Source organism: Oculina patagonica, chromosome 2 (genome assembly GCF_052425735.1).
Source record: "Oculina patagonica isolate OP01 chromosome 2, crgOcupat, whole genome shotgun sequence".
NCBI lineage: Eukaryota > Metazoa > Cnidaria > Anthozoa > Scleractinia > Oculinidae > Oculina > Oculina patagonica.
Window position 1 is genome coordinate 39819092 of NC_135759.1, and position 14533 is coordinate 39833624.

Below are 14533 nucleotides of genomic sequence, written 5' to 3' on the forward strand. Positions count from 1 at the left end.
CCATCAGAGTGGAGTGTACTTCGCAGACGTTCGGTCAAACGAAATTACGTGCTATTACTCTTATAACATGATACGATACCACAAACGGTGTTTACAATCATTAGCGTCTTCTGGAGATGTAGGAAGGATTTTACTTTCTATTGAATTCCTTTGTGGCACGATAAGCTTTGTAACAGCGACAAAAAAATGACTTCAATTTTCGTCTTCGAACGTCGCCTCACGATGTGAAAGACCGCCATCTTGAAAATGTGTAACAATAATGCACCGCGATCGTAGGCCGCACACCACCTGACAATTTTATAAAAAGTATCAGTAACATTTCATAATTTCATTTAAATGCTATAATAATTATTAGACATGAATTGTTTAGACCTTCAATATTCGCTTAATAAACGTTTAAAAGTTGTAAGATGCCTTGAGTCCCTTTTAAATGGAGGTAACGAATTTCAAATCCAAATTACATCTAGGCATCTCCGAACTCGTTCCGGATCCCCTTAGATTATAGGAGCATACTTTGACATTGAAGAAATCTTGGATATAGCTTGGAGCTTGATCATGTAACATTTATACACAAGGACTAGGGCCCAAGGCCACGCTTGTCAAGGTCTTTGGTACACCAAGCCACTTTCTGAAGTAGTTCCGATGCTTCGCTCCATGGTCTCCGCCCTAGTCATAATCACTTCATACACCTGTAGTGGTCACATCAGTCTGGGAAGCAAGCCAAACTGAAAGTACCAGGCTTCAGCATACCAGGGAGGCCACACTTTCCTATTGCAGTTACTTGTCTACTGGACTATAACAGTCATTCACAATGCAAATAAGTTGTACTGCCCCCCCCCCCTCCAAGGTTTACGTTCTATTAATGCGCAGCTAAAGTATTTTATAATTTAGGTGATATAATTTCAATTTCCCAAGACTTTTCTTGCCTGATTTTTCCCTGACCGGTTCCTGATTGTGCCATTAACTGCACTTTATAAACAGTATTTTCCAAACTTGGAAAGCAACTAACAAAGTTGAACAAACCTCCAAAGCCTGATGGGACATAGTCCTTTACAATATGGACAAACAACGTTGGTAGAGAATTTTGATATGTCAACTATGTGTTCATGATTTTCGACATCGTCATCGTCAGAACAACGTCTTATAACGATGACGATGTCGAAAATCATGAACACATAGTTGACATATCAAAATTCTCACAAGGGATGAATGAACAGCTATCGAAATTTTCAGCGTCATAGAGTAAGTCCTCTTTTCAAAATTTTAAAAAAAACCTCAAGGCAGGGGATTGCATCCACCCCCTCCCCCCTTGTACGTCCGAAAACGTCTTTCTGTTACCTATAGATGTCTTCTTCGAAGCGATCAACGGTAATTAGGTCTTCCCCTAGTTGCTTTAATTTTGCCTTAATTTGTTTTTAAATAAAGCCGTGTGAAAAATGCCTTTGATATAAGTTTCATACGAAAGAAAGATTTTCACCTTGACTCGCTGTTTTAATGGAGAAGGTCACTCCAGAAATCGTATTTTTTTTGTTATCACCAAAACAGTTCACATAAAGTTTAGCTACTCACCGAAGTTTCAGCTTCTGAAGTGCATGTTATCCTAATGAAATTCGTCTTCAAAGAAGCCAAAATTCGACATCGCGAGCCGCCATTTTGAAATGAAACTTAGCAGCCTGGCCGCGTTCGTGACGCTATTCCCTCCAAGCGATTTTGTGCGGCAGCCAAGCTTGTTTAGAATTTCTATGCACGAGGTCATATGGCTGCTCTTGAGCCGTACCGTTTTGAGCCAGAACCTCAACGTGTGAATAATCCCGATGATATAGTGACAGTGATGAAGAAGAAGCAAATGATCGGTTAGAAGGTACATTCTGGTGTTCGTGTGAGCGGTGTGGAATCATGCCGACCCAAAGAGAATGTGTTTGTTGTCGTGAAGAGCCAGAGTCAGAAACCAAGATGGAAGGTATGGGTGAATTGAAAACACTGACCCCCGATCCGCGGACAACCCACTGATCCCCACTCCACGGACTACCCGACGGACTACCCTAAATAAACAACCAAATTTACTTTTACCGTGAGACAGACTAACTTCTGAGTTAAGATTTTGAGTTGGATCAGTCAAGTTGGATTCTCGAGTTGGATTTCAAGTAGGATTTTCGAGTTAGATTTTTGGGTTAGATTTTGGGTAGGATTTTTTGAGACGGATTTCGAACTGATCGCGAATAAACCAAATTTAACGTGGAAGATCACAATGGCCTGAAGAAAGAAAAAAAAGAAAGGCCTACAACGAAAGGTTTTTCCGGCTGGTCACCCCATCAAAATACTAACCCTGCCCACAGGGCTTAACTTAGACAATCGTACAATGAGAGCTGGTGCTTTCCTTGTGGTATCTGTCACAGACGCGACATACTTAATAAGAGGGTTAAGACTCACGCAACCACTTAATAAAGGTTAGTCCAGTTAAACAGAAACGTGTCAAATTGTTCGAAAGATCCATTTTAACCAGGAATATCAATTTATTAGTTTCATGACTCTTAACCTTCTGTATGGTCTGGGACTGATACCACAAGGAAAGCACTGGCTCTTGTCCGATCGCCAAAGTTAAGCCCTGCCCACAGGGTAACTAATTGGATGGGTGACCAACTGGAACTACCCTTAGGTTGTGGGGTTTTCTTTTTTCTCTCACTTTTCCATAATTGTAGGATAATTCAGTGAAATTTCAGTCCTTTAATTTTTTATTCTGTCGGTTTCTTTTTTACTTCGGCTAAGGCCGATAAGTAAGAATATGATATAACTCGAAATCCTAACTCAAAAGTTACTCAGTCTTACCGTAATTGTAAATTTGGTTGTTTATTTAGGGTAGTCCGTAGGGTAGTCCGTGGAGTGGGGATCAGTGGTTAGTCCGCGGATCGGGGGTCAGTGTTTTCACCTCACCCTAGAAGGTATTTGGCATATCAATGGTAGCATTTTTTTCCAAGTGAAATTTATCTTTTAATTGTAAACTGTTTTAATACTAAAAGCTGGTTTAAAATAAAGCCGTATGCTTGCGTTTTTTGATCTAATTGTCTATGTTTTCTTTTAATTTTTTTAACGTCTGCTTGGCGGTGTGACACGAAGGAATTTCTTGTATCACCTAAAATGAAGACTTTTCGATGGCGTGTCTAAATCGAGCAGTGCTAGGAACTGCGATCGTAGGTTTCCACTATTGTAACAGATCACCTTTACCTTCACCGATGCAGAATCGGTAAGAATCTTTAACAATTAAAGTAATGACTAGTTTAGGCGTTTTCAAACTTACTGGTGCAGGCTTGTTACTTGGCATTATTAAAAAATGCTTAAATATGTGAATTTTACTTGTTCTGAGCAGTTTGAAATTGGACTTACTTTATGCCTGGATTAAACTAAATCTGAGGTTTAACTTTTTAATTTTATTCAATATTTTTTCAATTGTAATCAATGCTTAAATATTATGGCAATTTATTTCCCAATTTCTTTGTGCTTTTAAATACCCCACATCCTATTTTTTTGAAAATACTTGTATTAAATTATTAGTTTACCAATATTATTGTGTTTGTTATTATCCAAATGCAAAATATTGATATTACACTTATTATCATTATAATTTTCAAATGTAAATTGCCCATTGTTATCTCCACCAACTATCGCTATGGCTGCTTGCAGTCAGTATATATGGTGGGTGTATGGAAAGCTTGGTAGGAAAAGAAGAAAGGTGATTCCAGCCTGTGTTGTCCTGGCCATCAGAAAACAGTTTTCAGAGGCTGATGGAAATTACACTGGATTTAAGGAGGCCACATTAGCAGAGTTAGACTTATTATTCCTTTCGGAAGAACTGCAAACATGCCTCCAACTCAAGTGTTTAACATGTATGCAGACCCAGTGTTGAAAACATACCTTGTGAAACTTTTAAAAAAATTGTAATAGGTAACAGTACCTCCGTATTAGGCCATTTGAATGTTGACTTGGAAAACATGGAGAATGAAAATGGAATATGGAAAATCAGCTGGCTACAAGACTGCAATACTGAAAAATATTAGCAAGGGTGAATATCGCGCATTACTAAAAAGTAACGAACCAAACGTGTGAACAGACGGACTGTCTACAGGACGATATGCAAAATTGTAATGTATTAATAAACTTAACACTAATTTTCCTTGGTAAGAAATGAGTGTTAAGTCGTGCAGCAAAGCTTTTATAAGTAAACAGAGTCCGAATTTTCTTTCACTGCCATGGCAACATGACAAAATAAATTTCAATCAAAATCTGGCGGTAGAGTTCAGAGGTAACTTAAATCTATGTAAAATGACATACCTTGAACCCTGCTAAAATTTTTTTTCCAAAATTTGTAAAATGTGTTATAAACAACAACTCTCAAACCGTAAGTAGCCTCAAAAATTAAAAAGGGGGTATCTTTCACCTCGCTTGACATTGCCATGGCAACCAATTTTGATGTCGAAGCCGCGATCTTAATCTGTTCATTGGTAAAACTTTTACCAAATGCAATTTTTACTAATTAAAAGTAATTTCTCAACATAATTGGTGTAGCTGCGATGTTCAACCGGTTTTTCTTAATTTTGTGCAAACGTTTACCAGTTTGTGGCGTTATAAGAAAAATCAAGAACACTTGTTTCAGTTGGGGATATTTAAAACTTGATTTACTTTCGATTTAGAATTGTTCTAAGTTTTTTCTCGTGGGCGTCAGGCCTATGTGTATGTGTGCCTTTTCTACTTCGTAAATAACACTTAATGCTGTTGTCCGAATAGAGCAGGTGTTTTTTTCGTAATTGAGCCCGGTGGGTTGTTAAAACTATCTATATCCTTTATCCGAAAACTAATTAATTCAGCAACTCTTAGATGTAAAACACATAAATTAACGCCTTCACATTTCAAAACTGAATACCTTTCACAGCATCTGTCGCTGAAATAACTTACAACAAAAAAAAAATCGTTCGTTTGTGGCTTTTTATATCCCGTAAAGAATTACCAAACTAGAATATAAGTCAGAGCCGGTGGCAATTTTATTTTCCACAGTTGGATACAACCTAAACGCATAATAAAACTTGTTAAAATGTTTATGTCCTGCGAACCAACTTATCACTTATATATTGGGAAATTGATTTCAATCATTCGCTTCCTGAGCTATTTGAGTGATTTCTGTGACTTGGTAATCAAGTTTTGAAGACGAGAATGTATTCGTTTCATTGGATGATGCGTTGATCCACAATCCTGACGCATCAAGCACTTGATCTGGAGCTTGTATCGCATCCATCCGAGCTGCAGAACGCACTTCAGCAGAAACTCTACGAGGTTTTGGACATAGCGCGCAACAGCGCGTGTAGAGACGATAAAGTTCTCGTCTAAAAGCTTGATTTCGTATTCCATACACCACAGGGTTGCACATGCTGTTAGCATAACCTAACAGCAGCGTGCTGATGTCAACTAACCTTGGTAGCGAGTGCGGCGAGTAAACATCGATAAACATAGTGATAGCAAATGGCGCCCAACAACCAATGAAACAGGCAACAATAATCAGCAAAGTGTTGGTGATTTTTACTTCTTCTTGTGTCATCTTGAAGCGTCTTCTTTTTCGTTCATAAACAGAGATATTATTCCCTTGGTCTGTTTGTGCTTCTTCTTGTGATTTTGTGTTTTCACTATGCCGATTTACACGCCGCTTTGCATCCCTTGTAAATTTTAAAATGTTAAAATATGAGACAAATACGACAGTTAAAGGTCCGAAGAAGCATATTATTAACATGAAATACATGTAGTACACATCAGAACGCCAAAATACAAAACAATACGATTTTCCAGGAATATAACGATATTCCGCCCAGCCAAACAACGGAGGGAGGGATAACAAGAAAGATATTAGCCACACAATTGCCGCAAAAATCACCGATCTTTTAGGTGTAAAGATGGAAGGGTAGCTTTTCCATTGTACCACGTAATAATATCTGCTGATAGCTATCATAGCAAGAGACATAACGGACGAAACAAATGACAGCATTGTGGTGAATCCCAGAATGTTACAGGCTTTGTCTCCAAATATCCACCGTTGTTCGACAATAGTGACCACAGTTATCGGCATGTTGAACACGGACACGAGTAAATCAGCGAAGGCGAGGTTGAGAAGAAAACCATTAGCGATGGTACGGAGGGCTCTTCGCCTCGTCAGAATAAAAAACAAAGTTATGTTTCCAAAAATAGAAAATGTGCAGATGATCACTAGGATACTTGCTTCGATGATCGTGCTTGTTTTTGGCGTCATTTTGAAGTCCTCCCGTTCGACAGATCATCCAAACGTTTTTTACGTGTGATATTTTAATGACAGGAGGAGATACATGCTATTAATATTAATGCCGTACTTTTCTTTAGATCCACCCCAAACCGCAGCGCGTGAATGATTAAATTAAGGTAATCTAGCTTATTTATGCGAGTTGCAGCTGCAGAGGTTTAGGTTTAGGTTCATTGATCAACATTATTACCAGTTATAACGATATGCATGTATTTATTTAAATGACCTGTTTTTTTTCAAATGTCACATTTTTTAAAAAAAATAATCGTTCCAACCAGATTTTACTATTATAATATTTTATGAACACCCGACTCGTTTGCGATCAGTAACTAGCTTGTAAATAATACACATTAAAATAAGTGTTTTGTCTTGTTGCTGCAGCAGTTGTTGCTTTTGATGTTGTTGTCACGTATATTTAACTATCGAGGATGGGAGCGAAACAGTTGGACCTTTTTCATTCGCAGATTTTACACGATATTCATTATTCATGTTCTGCCACATCAGAGTTTGCTGGGCATGAGCAGAAATTGTGGGTTGACAGAACTACATGACTCCTGCGTAGAGACCATTGTATTTTTAGAAGTCCTAAGGGTAAAGGATCCAAACGCATTCTCCCCCTGGAAAAATTTGAACATCTTGGCATGCTTTAATACGTTTTGGTGCATTTTGAACGACTTAGGGACGGACCATTATTTTCTTGGAGGGGGGGGGGGGGATGAAAAATTTTCCTCTGCAAACTTTTTTTTTTAGTTTATGCACCTCTGCAAACATTTTTTTCGAAATTCTTACTATTTTTTGTTATACATATCGTAAAAAATGTTGTGGTTAAGAGATCAGATCAAGATCAACACCCAACGAGTCTTTTATTCCACCAAAGACAAACAAAAGCAGAAGTTTGAAAAACTTGTGCGCGAAAAACACGCGGCTGTTTCCCCTGCTGGTACACCGTATGTTGACAAAACTAACTGGGTTATTAATTTCTCTTCTAGGTCCCTCAGCGACGCCGAGATAGCTCTGTTGCAGAAAGGACTGAACTTCGCCGTAACTCCTACGAACATCCCTGCCAAGGAGATTATCGCCAGTGTCGAATCAGCTGTCAGACAACTCAACACCGAGCAAGCAGACCTTGTCAGAAGAGCCGTCAACAGCATTCTTCAACAGGCAGAACCACCAGAGCCTAACATCACGAAAGAAATGCGAGACGGGCTTAAAAGCCTAAAGGAGGATGATTCCATCATGATTCTCCCAGCTGACAAAGGGCGTGCGAGTGTAGTCTTGGACACTGATACCTACCGCACTAAGATGTCTACCTTGATCGAGAACGGACCGTACCAGCTCCTGAACAAAGACCCGACAGACCGTCTGACCAGAAAGCTGACCGAAAAGCTGCTAACCCTGAAACGAAGCGGAGATCTATCAGAGGCTGTTTACAACAAAATCAGACCTCGACACAAACAGCCACCAAGAATCTACGGTTTACCTAAAATCCACAAGGCCGACGTACCTTTAAGACCTATTGTATCATGCGTCAACACCTTTGCATATGATTTGTCCGCCTACCTAGCTAACATCTTGTCTCCTTTAACAGGTAACTCGGATTTCGCAGTGACCAATTCAGCCCACTTCGTATCCACCATCAGCAGTGAGACGATCCTAGACAACGAGATCATGGTGTCTTTTGACGTGGAGTCGCTGTTTACAAACGTTCCTATCGACGGCGCTGTACAGGCCACGCTACGGAAACTAAAGAACGATCCCAGCCTTGCCGATCGCACAACGCTCACACCTTCTCAGATCACTGACCTCCTGAATTTCGTATTGAGATCCACATACTTCCAGTATAACGGATCAATTTACGAACAACGGGAAGGCGCAGCCATGGGAAGTCCAGTTTCCGCTGTTGTTGCTAATCTCTACATGGAGAGCTTTGAGGAGCAGGCAATAACTTCATCATCCTACAAGCCTAAGATATGGAAACGCTACGTGGACGACACTTTCACCATTTTGGATCGCGGGAGTGTCGACAGCTTCTTACAACATCTTAACAACCAGCAGCCTTCCATCCGCTTCACCATGGAAACAGAGAATGACTGCAAAATCGCCTTCCTCGACACCACAGTTTCGAGAGAACCAGACGGCCGGCTCACCACCAGCGTATATAGAAAACCAACACACACTGATCAATACTTAGCGTATGATTCACACCACCCTCAATCAGTAAAACGCGGTATTGTTAAGTGTCTTTACGATCGTGCTAAACGCCTCGTAACAAAACCATCTGTTATATCCAAGGAAAAAAAACATCTGTCATCTGTTCTTGTTTCTAATGGTTATCCTTTTTCTTTCTTGCAGAAGATCACCAAGACCAGAAAGCCGAGCACCAGTGCTGAGCCTACGACCGAGTTTAAATCTACTGCGGTTTTACCCTACGTCAAAGGTCTTTCCGAACAACTTCGGCGCTGCCTACAACAACAAGGCGTGCGGGCTGTTTTCAAGTCGGAAACCACACTACGATCACACCTAGTACGGCCGAAAGACGCTGTTGATTCCACTAAGCAAGATGGCGTTGTTTACAGGATTCCCTGTGAATGTGGCAAAGTTTACATCGGTGAGACGGGAAGACCAATGCAAGACAGGATCAAAGAGCACGACCGGGACATCCGACTCGCCCGTACCCAGACCTCCGCCGTTGCAGAACACACCAACAACACCGGACACTACCCGCTTTGGAATGAGGTAAAGTTTATTGATCGCGACCAACACTGGTCGGTCAGTAATTAATTTTAAACAAAACAGACTAGGTCACTTCATCGTCCCAGAATGGTTCTAAGACCAAAAATATGTTTTTCAATAATGGAAATTAATTTTTAACTTTTAAAAACAATGGCAATTAATTTTTAACTTCTGTTAACCGTAACGGAAAGAAATAACCGTAAAACAGCCAAAATTTTAACCGTTAACCGTAAAAACCACCACCCCATTGAGACCCTCCTATAAAGCATCAACGCTACTTTTGGAAAGGGGTAGCAGGAGGAACATGTGCGTTCCAATCAAAATAACTCCACCTTTTAAGTAGAACATTCTTTGAGTGCTTAGAGGGTCTTAGAGAGCTGGAAAAAACAGGCCCGGCCAGGGGTTTTGGGTATACGGTATCTTGGGTGTTTTTAACCAAGGTATTTAGTATCTTTTTGCCGAAATACGGGTATTAAGTATTTTTTCCCTGAATGTTTGGTATTCTGTATATAAGCGTAATGTTGGTGTTTTTCTTCTTCTTATCCTCAGTGCTTGTGTCTCTTTTATAAAAAATTATGAAAGATCTGCAGTTCTTGCGTCACTAAATCGGCATGCGAGTGCATGCTGCGAGTGGCACGAGTGGTGGTTTTGATTTTGTCAAAGCTGTTAATTAGGGACGGACCATTATTTTTTGTAGGTGGGGAGGGAAACAAAAATCCTGAAAAAAGTTGTTTGCAAGAGCAAAAAGGCTCAACTAAATTGTTGCAGACATGAGAAGGAGAAAATAGATAGTTTGATGACAATAGATAGTCAGCCATTTATATCATGATATATCATCAACAGCACTCTTTTTGATGCCCAGAATGCTGGAAATTGCATTTTCGATCTTCTAGATTTCAAAATTCTCTAGGGGAGAATGCCCCCAGACCCCCCCTCCCCCCCTAGGAAAAGGGGTCTCACTGCCCCTTATGTGGTCACATCAACCTATTCCCAATCGGAAGCGGCTTATAAAAAATGTCATTGAAAACCCTGAATTACTTTTTTGTATAACTGCAAAACTCCCTGATCAAATGAGGTGTGCGCTGGTCACACGAAACACGTTTAGATAAAAAGTTCAACTAAAGTAGTTCATGCAGTTTCTGCTCACTGCAAAAATAAAAAAAGGAGGAAAAGGACATGTTTTGTTTTAAGTTCTATACATAAATTACCAACCAAGGCCACTATCTGGACACCAAAGAAAACACTTTTCTGAGGAAAGACACAGCCCGAAAAAAATTGTTTACCCAGACAACGACACATAAAAACAAAATGTTTGTCTTGAAAAAAATTTAAATTCCTCCCCTCCAAACAAACAACTGTCCGTCCCCAAGTTACACCAGCCTTTGTTATCGGATTTAATAATTTTAGGTATTTGGTATCAACGTCTTTGCAGTTTAAGGTATATTGGTATCCCAGGGAAAAAAAATGGGGTATATTGGTATCCCACTACCACCCCTGGCTGGGCCTGAAAAAATCTTTTATTCATTATTTCATTATCGGAATGTAACTTGCCATTGTTCCGGATGGTTTTAAACTTAAATATTCGTTATTCTTTTCCTTTTAAAACCGGTAATTCATTATAACTATTTATTATTCCGCATTTACACCTGATTTAAAGAAAATTTCTTGCTTGACAATTTTAAACAAATGAAATTTACTTGGAAGAAAAATTTGAAAAAAAAAAAAAAACATTTTGCTTCTTGATGCTGCCCATGTCAGGAATCTTATGTAATGAGTAAAGAATCCACCAGTAGATGTAATTTTTTTATGTGTTATTCGCTGTGTCAAATTTGAAAATTTGACACAGTGCATTTTCAGAAACATATTTTTCACCATGGCCCTCCTGTCGAGACAGCAGGCTTCTGACATACCGGATTACGTCAGGCTAGCAGATAACAAAAATTATTATACATAAGAATAACTTTGAAACATGTGATTGGTCGAGAGCATTCAGTCAATATACAGTAGCATGTGAACTCGACATGATAACCCAATATCTGCAGCAGATATTGGGTTATCATGTCGAGTTCAAAGTCCGCCTAGTTTCCAAGCCCCTCGTCCGTGTAGTGCTGTCAAACTTTTGAAAATATGGCTGAGCGATTCGCCCCCGTTTCCGAAGAGGAATTGAAAGTTTTGATCGAGAATAAAGATTCTAAAAACACCAAGAGAACAACAAAAACAAGTGTAAAAATTCTGAATGATTATTTGAGGGAGAAGAACCTGGAGGAACCACAAGATAAAACTGCTTTAGCCAATGTTCTGACGAAGTTTTACGCCGGTGCTAGAAAAAGTGATGGCAAATTGTTTGAAAACGTATAATAAAGCAATTATTGAATTCGGTTTTCGCATGATATCGTGAATTATCAAAACCTCGTGTCCGTATTATCTGCCTCAGCCTTCGGCTTCGGCAGATAACACAGACCTCGGTTTTGATAATTCACGATATCATGCTCAACCTCATCCAATAATTGCTTATTATCATATTAGGGAATATTGCATAATGCAAGCGTCTATATAGAAAGTGTAATAACTTTACTCGTAATTAATGTAAAAAAAAATCTTTAAATACGTATACCTTATGCGCAATTCATAGCTGTATTTTGTTCAGTAATGCAATATTTATTAAATTTGGTACAGAAATAATATAAGCAGTGACATTAAGTGCGTGTTTTGAAAATTTATGCCATGGAAATGATAATTTTCTTCCCTCAATTTTCTTCAAGTACAATCTTCTAATCACAATATTTCTTACAGTCACTCGCTCTTAGAAATTATGAATAAATATTTTCAATGGAAAGATTTATTATCAGGCCGGTAAAGTATTAAAAATGATAAACACTCTTCATCTAGATCATTTTTGGCCTAATAATAAATCTTTCCACTGAAAAGATTTTAAAAAATAATTTAAAAACGACGTTAACTTAAAAATTGACCATGTTAATCATTGTTTGCATGTTTCTGTTAAAAAATCTTGCTTTTATATTGAAAGTATATTACTACTTTACATTACCAAAAAGGGTCTTTCTGTGGTAAGAAATTATATTGTCATGGGCTAACTATTTTGGGTGAAGCGTACTTTCAGAAGGAACACAACTTTTTACTAGAACAAATCAATCTAGCCTGCGAAAACAGCCTCATTTCATCGCTCACGCTTCTAGGAGTAGTAGCCGGAGAGGTGAGAGGCGGCTGTATTCGTAGGCCAAGTTACATCGTACAAGCAGGAATCAAATATGGAGGTCGTTTATAAAGCAGAGGGATACTTGGAAAGTAAGGAGCCAAGAAGCTATAGAAGCCACGATGGATCTTTGACTTCGCACTGTTCCATGTTTGGGCGCTTTCTGTGGCTTTGAAACCGGGCTTGAAATTACGCAACTTCCTGCCATCGGGAAACTTTAACCATCTCTGGAGCTTAGGGGCAAATTTACCTGAGAAGTCATTACAGGACTTGTTGTGTTAATATTAGACACCCTGTTCCTATTCCAAGGTGGGCAATAACATCTCGTGAAAAGACGAACGAGTTCGCTCCTGAAAGCTTGATTCCTTATTCCATACACAATAGGGTTGCAAATGCTGCCCGCGTAACCTAGCAACAACGTGCCGATGTCAACTACTCTTGGCAGTGGGCGTGGAAAGTAAACATCGAAAAACATTGTGACAACAAATGGCGCCCAACATGCCATGAAGCACGCAACAACAATTAGTAAAGTGTTGGTGATTTTTACTTCTTCTTGTGTCATCCTAAAACGTCTCCTGTTTCTCTCATAAAACGAAATATCATGTTCTTGTTCTGTTCGTATTTCCTCGTGTGTTCTTAATTCATTTTTGTGCTGATTTAAACGCCGCTTAGATTCCCTTGTAAATTTTAGAATATTAAAGTATGATATGCATATGGAAGTTAGAGGTCCGAAAAAACATATCGTTAACATGAAAAACATGTAATACACATCTGAAGGCCAGAATACAAAACAAAATGATTTCCCAGGAATATAACGATATTCCGCCCAGCCAAAAAGCGGAGGGATGGATAATAAGACAGATATTAACCACACAATCGCGGCGAAGAGGAACGATCTTCTTGGCGTGAAGATAGAACGGTAGGTTTTCCACTGCACCACGTAATAATATCGATTGATAGCTATCATAGCAAGCCACATAACGGACGAAACAAACGATAGCATTGTAGTAAAGCCAAAAAGATTGCACGCACCTTCCCCAAATATCCACCGCTGTTGGACAATAGTGACAACAGTTATGGGCATGTTTAACACGGACACGAGTAAATCAGCGAAGGCGAGGTTGAGAAGAAAACAATTAGAGATAGTACGGAGGATTCTTCTTCTTGTGATGAAAAAAAATAAAGTTATGTTTCCAAGAATCGAAGCTGTGCAAATGACAACTAGGATGGTGGTTTCGACAATCGTACCTGCTTCAGACGTCATCACCGAAGCAATCTTTTTTAAAAAACAGGATCGCTTGCACTTAAAAATCCCTGGCTTTTTTTTAGCTTCCGAACATCCGTCTGTTTTCGATCGCGCATTTACAGTTGTATAGCATGTGACGGTTTTTATTATATGTAAACCTATCTTAGCGACTAATGGAGTTTTATATCCTTGATAGATCATTCATTTCAGCTGCTAATCATATTTTTGCAATTATAATTAAATTTTTCTCTTTATTTAAATAACCACTTGCGCACAAACTGAAAAACAAAGCGCTTTCTTTAAACTCAGTGAGTTAATGTGTTCGTAATTTAAAACGAGATTTTAATTATACCTGTCTAGTTTTAACACGACTTCGTTAGAGCAGCCTTGGGTTGTTTAATTTTAATAATCAATTTAAGAATGCTGGAACCTCTTATAGAATTCAGTTCTTGATGTCAAAATAGTTAAACGTCCATTTAGCATTTCCGTCCTAAGTTGTACGGCAGTTCACAAAAGATTCCGCCGCCATTGTAAATGCTTCAGAAAATTAGAGCTGCAATTTTTGTAATACTTTTTCTCCACCTCAATTGAATTTTGTTTTGTATAAAACAGCTCTTTTCAACATAATTAAAACAGGTCTCTTTTATTTCATTTTATGTATGTGTCGGCTGCAAGAATTCATATTCATAAAGTTACTTGAAAGTGAACATCAATTTTCTTTCAGTGTTGGCATATTGACAGCCGTTCTTCATTCACGCCCGAGAGTTAATTGACCAAAAAAATTTCACAAACATACACAAAAAATGTTTTAGTTGTCACAGATATAAATTCTTAAAGCGCATGAATCTGTTTGGTACCCTTTTGCGTATTGCACAACGACCCACCTACTTATTGCACGTCCACGGAGGCCAAGTTAATTATCTGCATTTGAAAAAACAACTACAGGTGCTGTATTATACATGAAGGTAATAAATTTTAAAAATACAGAAAAAGTGGTTCTCGAGTATTACTAACTGAACACCCATTG

The 14533-nt window shown here is 38.8% G+C and overlaps 3 protein-coding genes across 3 annotated transcripts; 1 reads left to right on the forward strand and 2 right to left on the reverse strand.

The window, feature by feature from the left end:
• Positions 1 to 4968: 4968 nt before the first annotated feature.
• LOC144644709 (melatonin receptor type 1B-B-like) lies at positions 4969 to 6286 on the reverse strand. Its single transcript, XM_078504234.1, has one exon. It carries the CDS (start codon positions 6284 to 6286, stop codon positions 5135 to 5137), a length of 1152 nt encoding a protein of 383 aa, XP_078360360.1. The 3' UTR covers positions 4969 to 5134.
• Positions 6287 to 7129: 843 nt separating this feature from the next.
• Positions 7130 to 9094, forward strand: LOC144642366 (uncharacterized). The gene has a single exon (XM_078501332.1). The coding sequence runs from the start codon at positions 7130 to 7132 to the stop codon at positions 9092 to 9094; it is 1965 nt and encodes a 654-aa protein (XP_078357458.1).
• Positions 9095 to 11962: 2868 nt separating this feature from the next.
• Positions 11963 to 13621, reverse strand: LOC144642077 (alpha-1A adrenergic receptor-like). The gene has a single exon (XM_078501074.1). The coding sequence runs from the start codon at positions 13522 to 13524 to the stop codon at positions 12478 to 12480; it is 1047 nt and encodes a 348-aa protein (XP_078357200.1). The 5' UTR covers positions 13525 to 13621; the 3' UTR covers positions 11963 to 12477.
• Between the last annotated feature and the right edge of the window lie 912 nt (positions 13622 to 14533).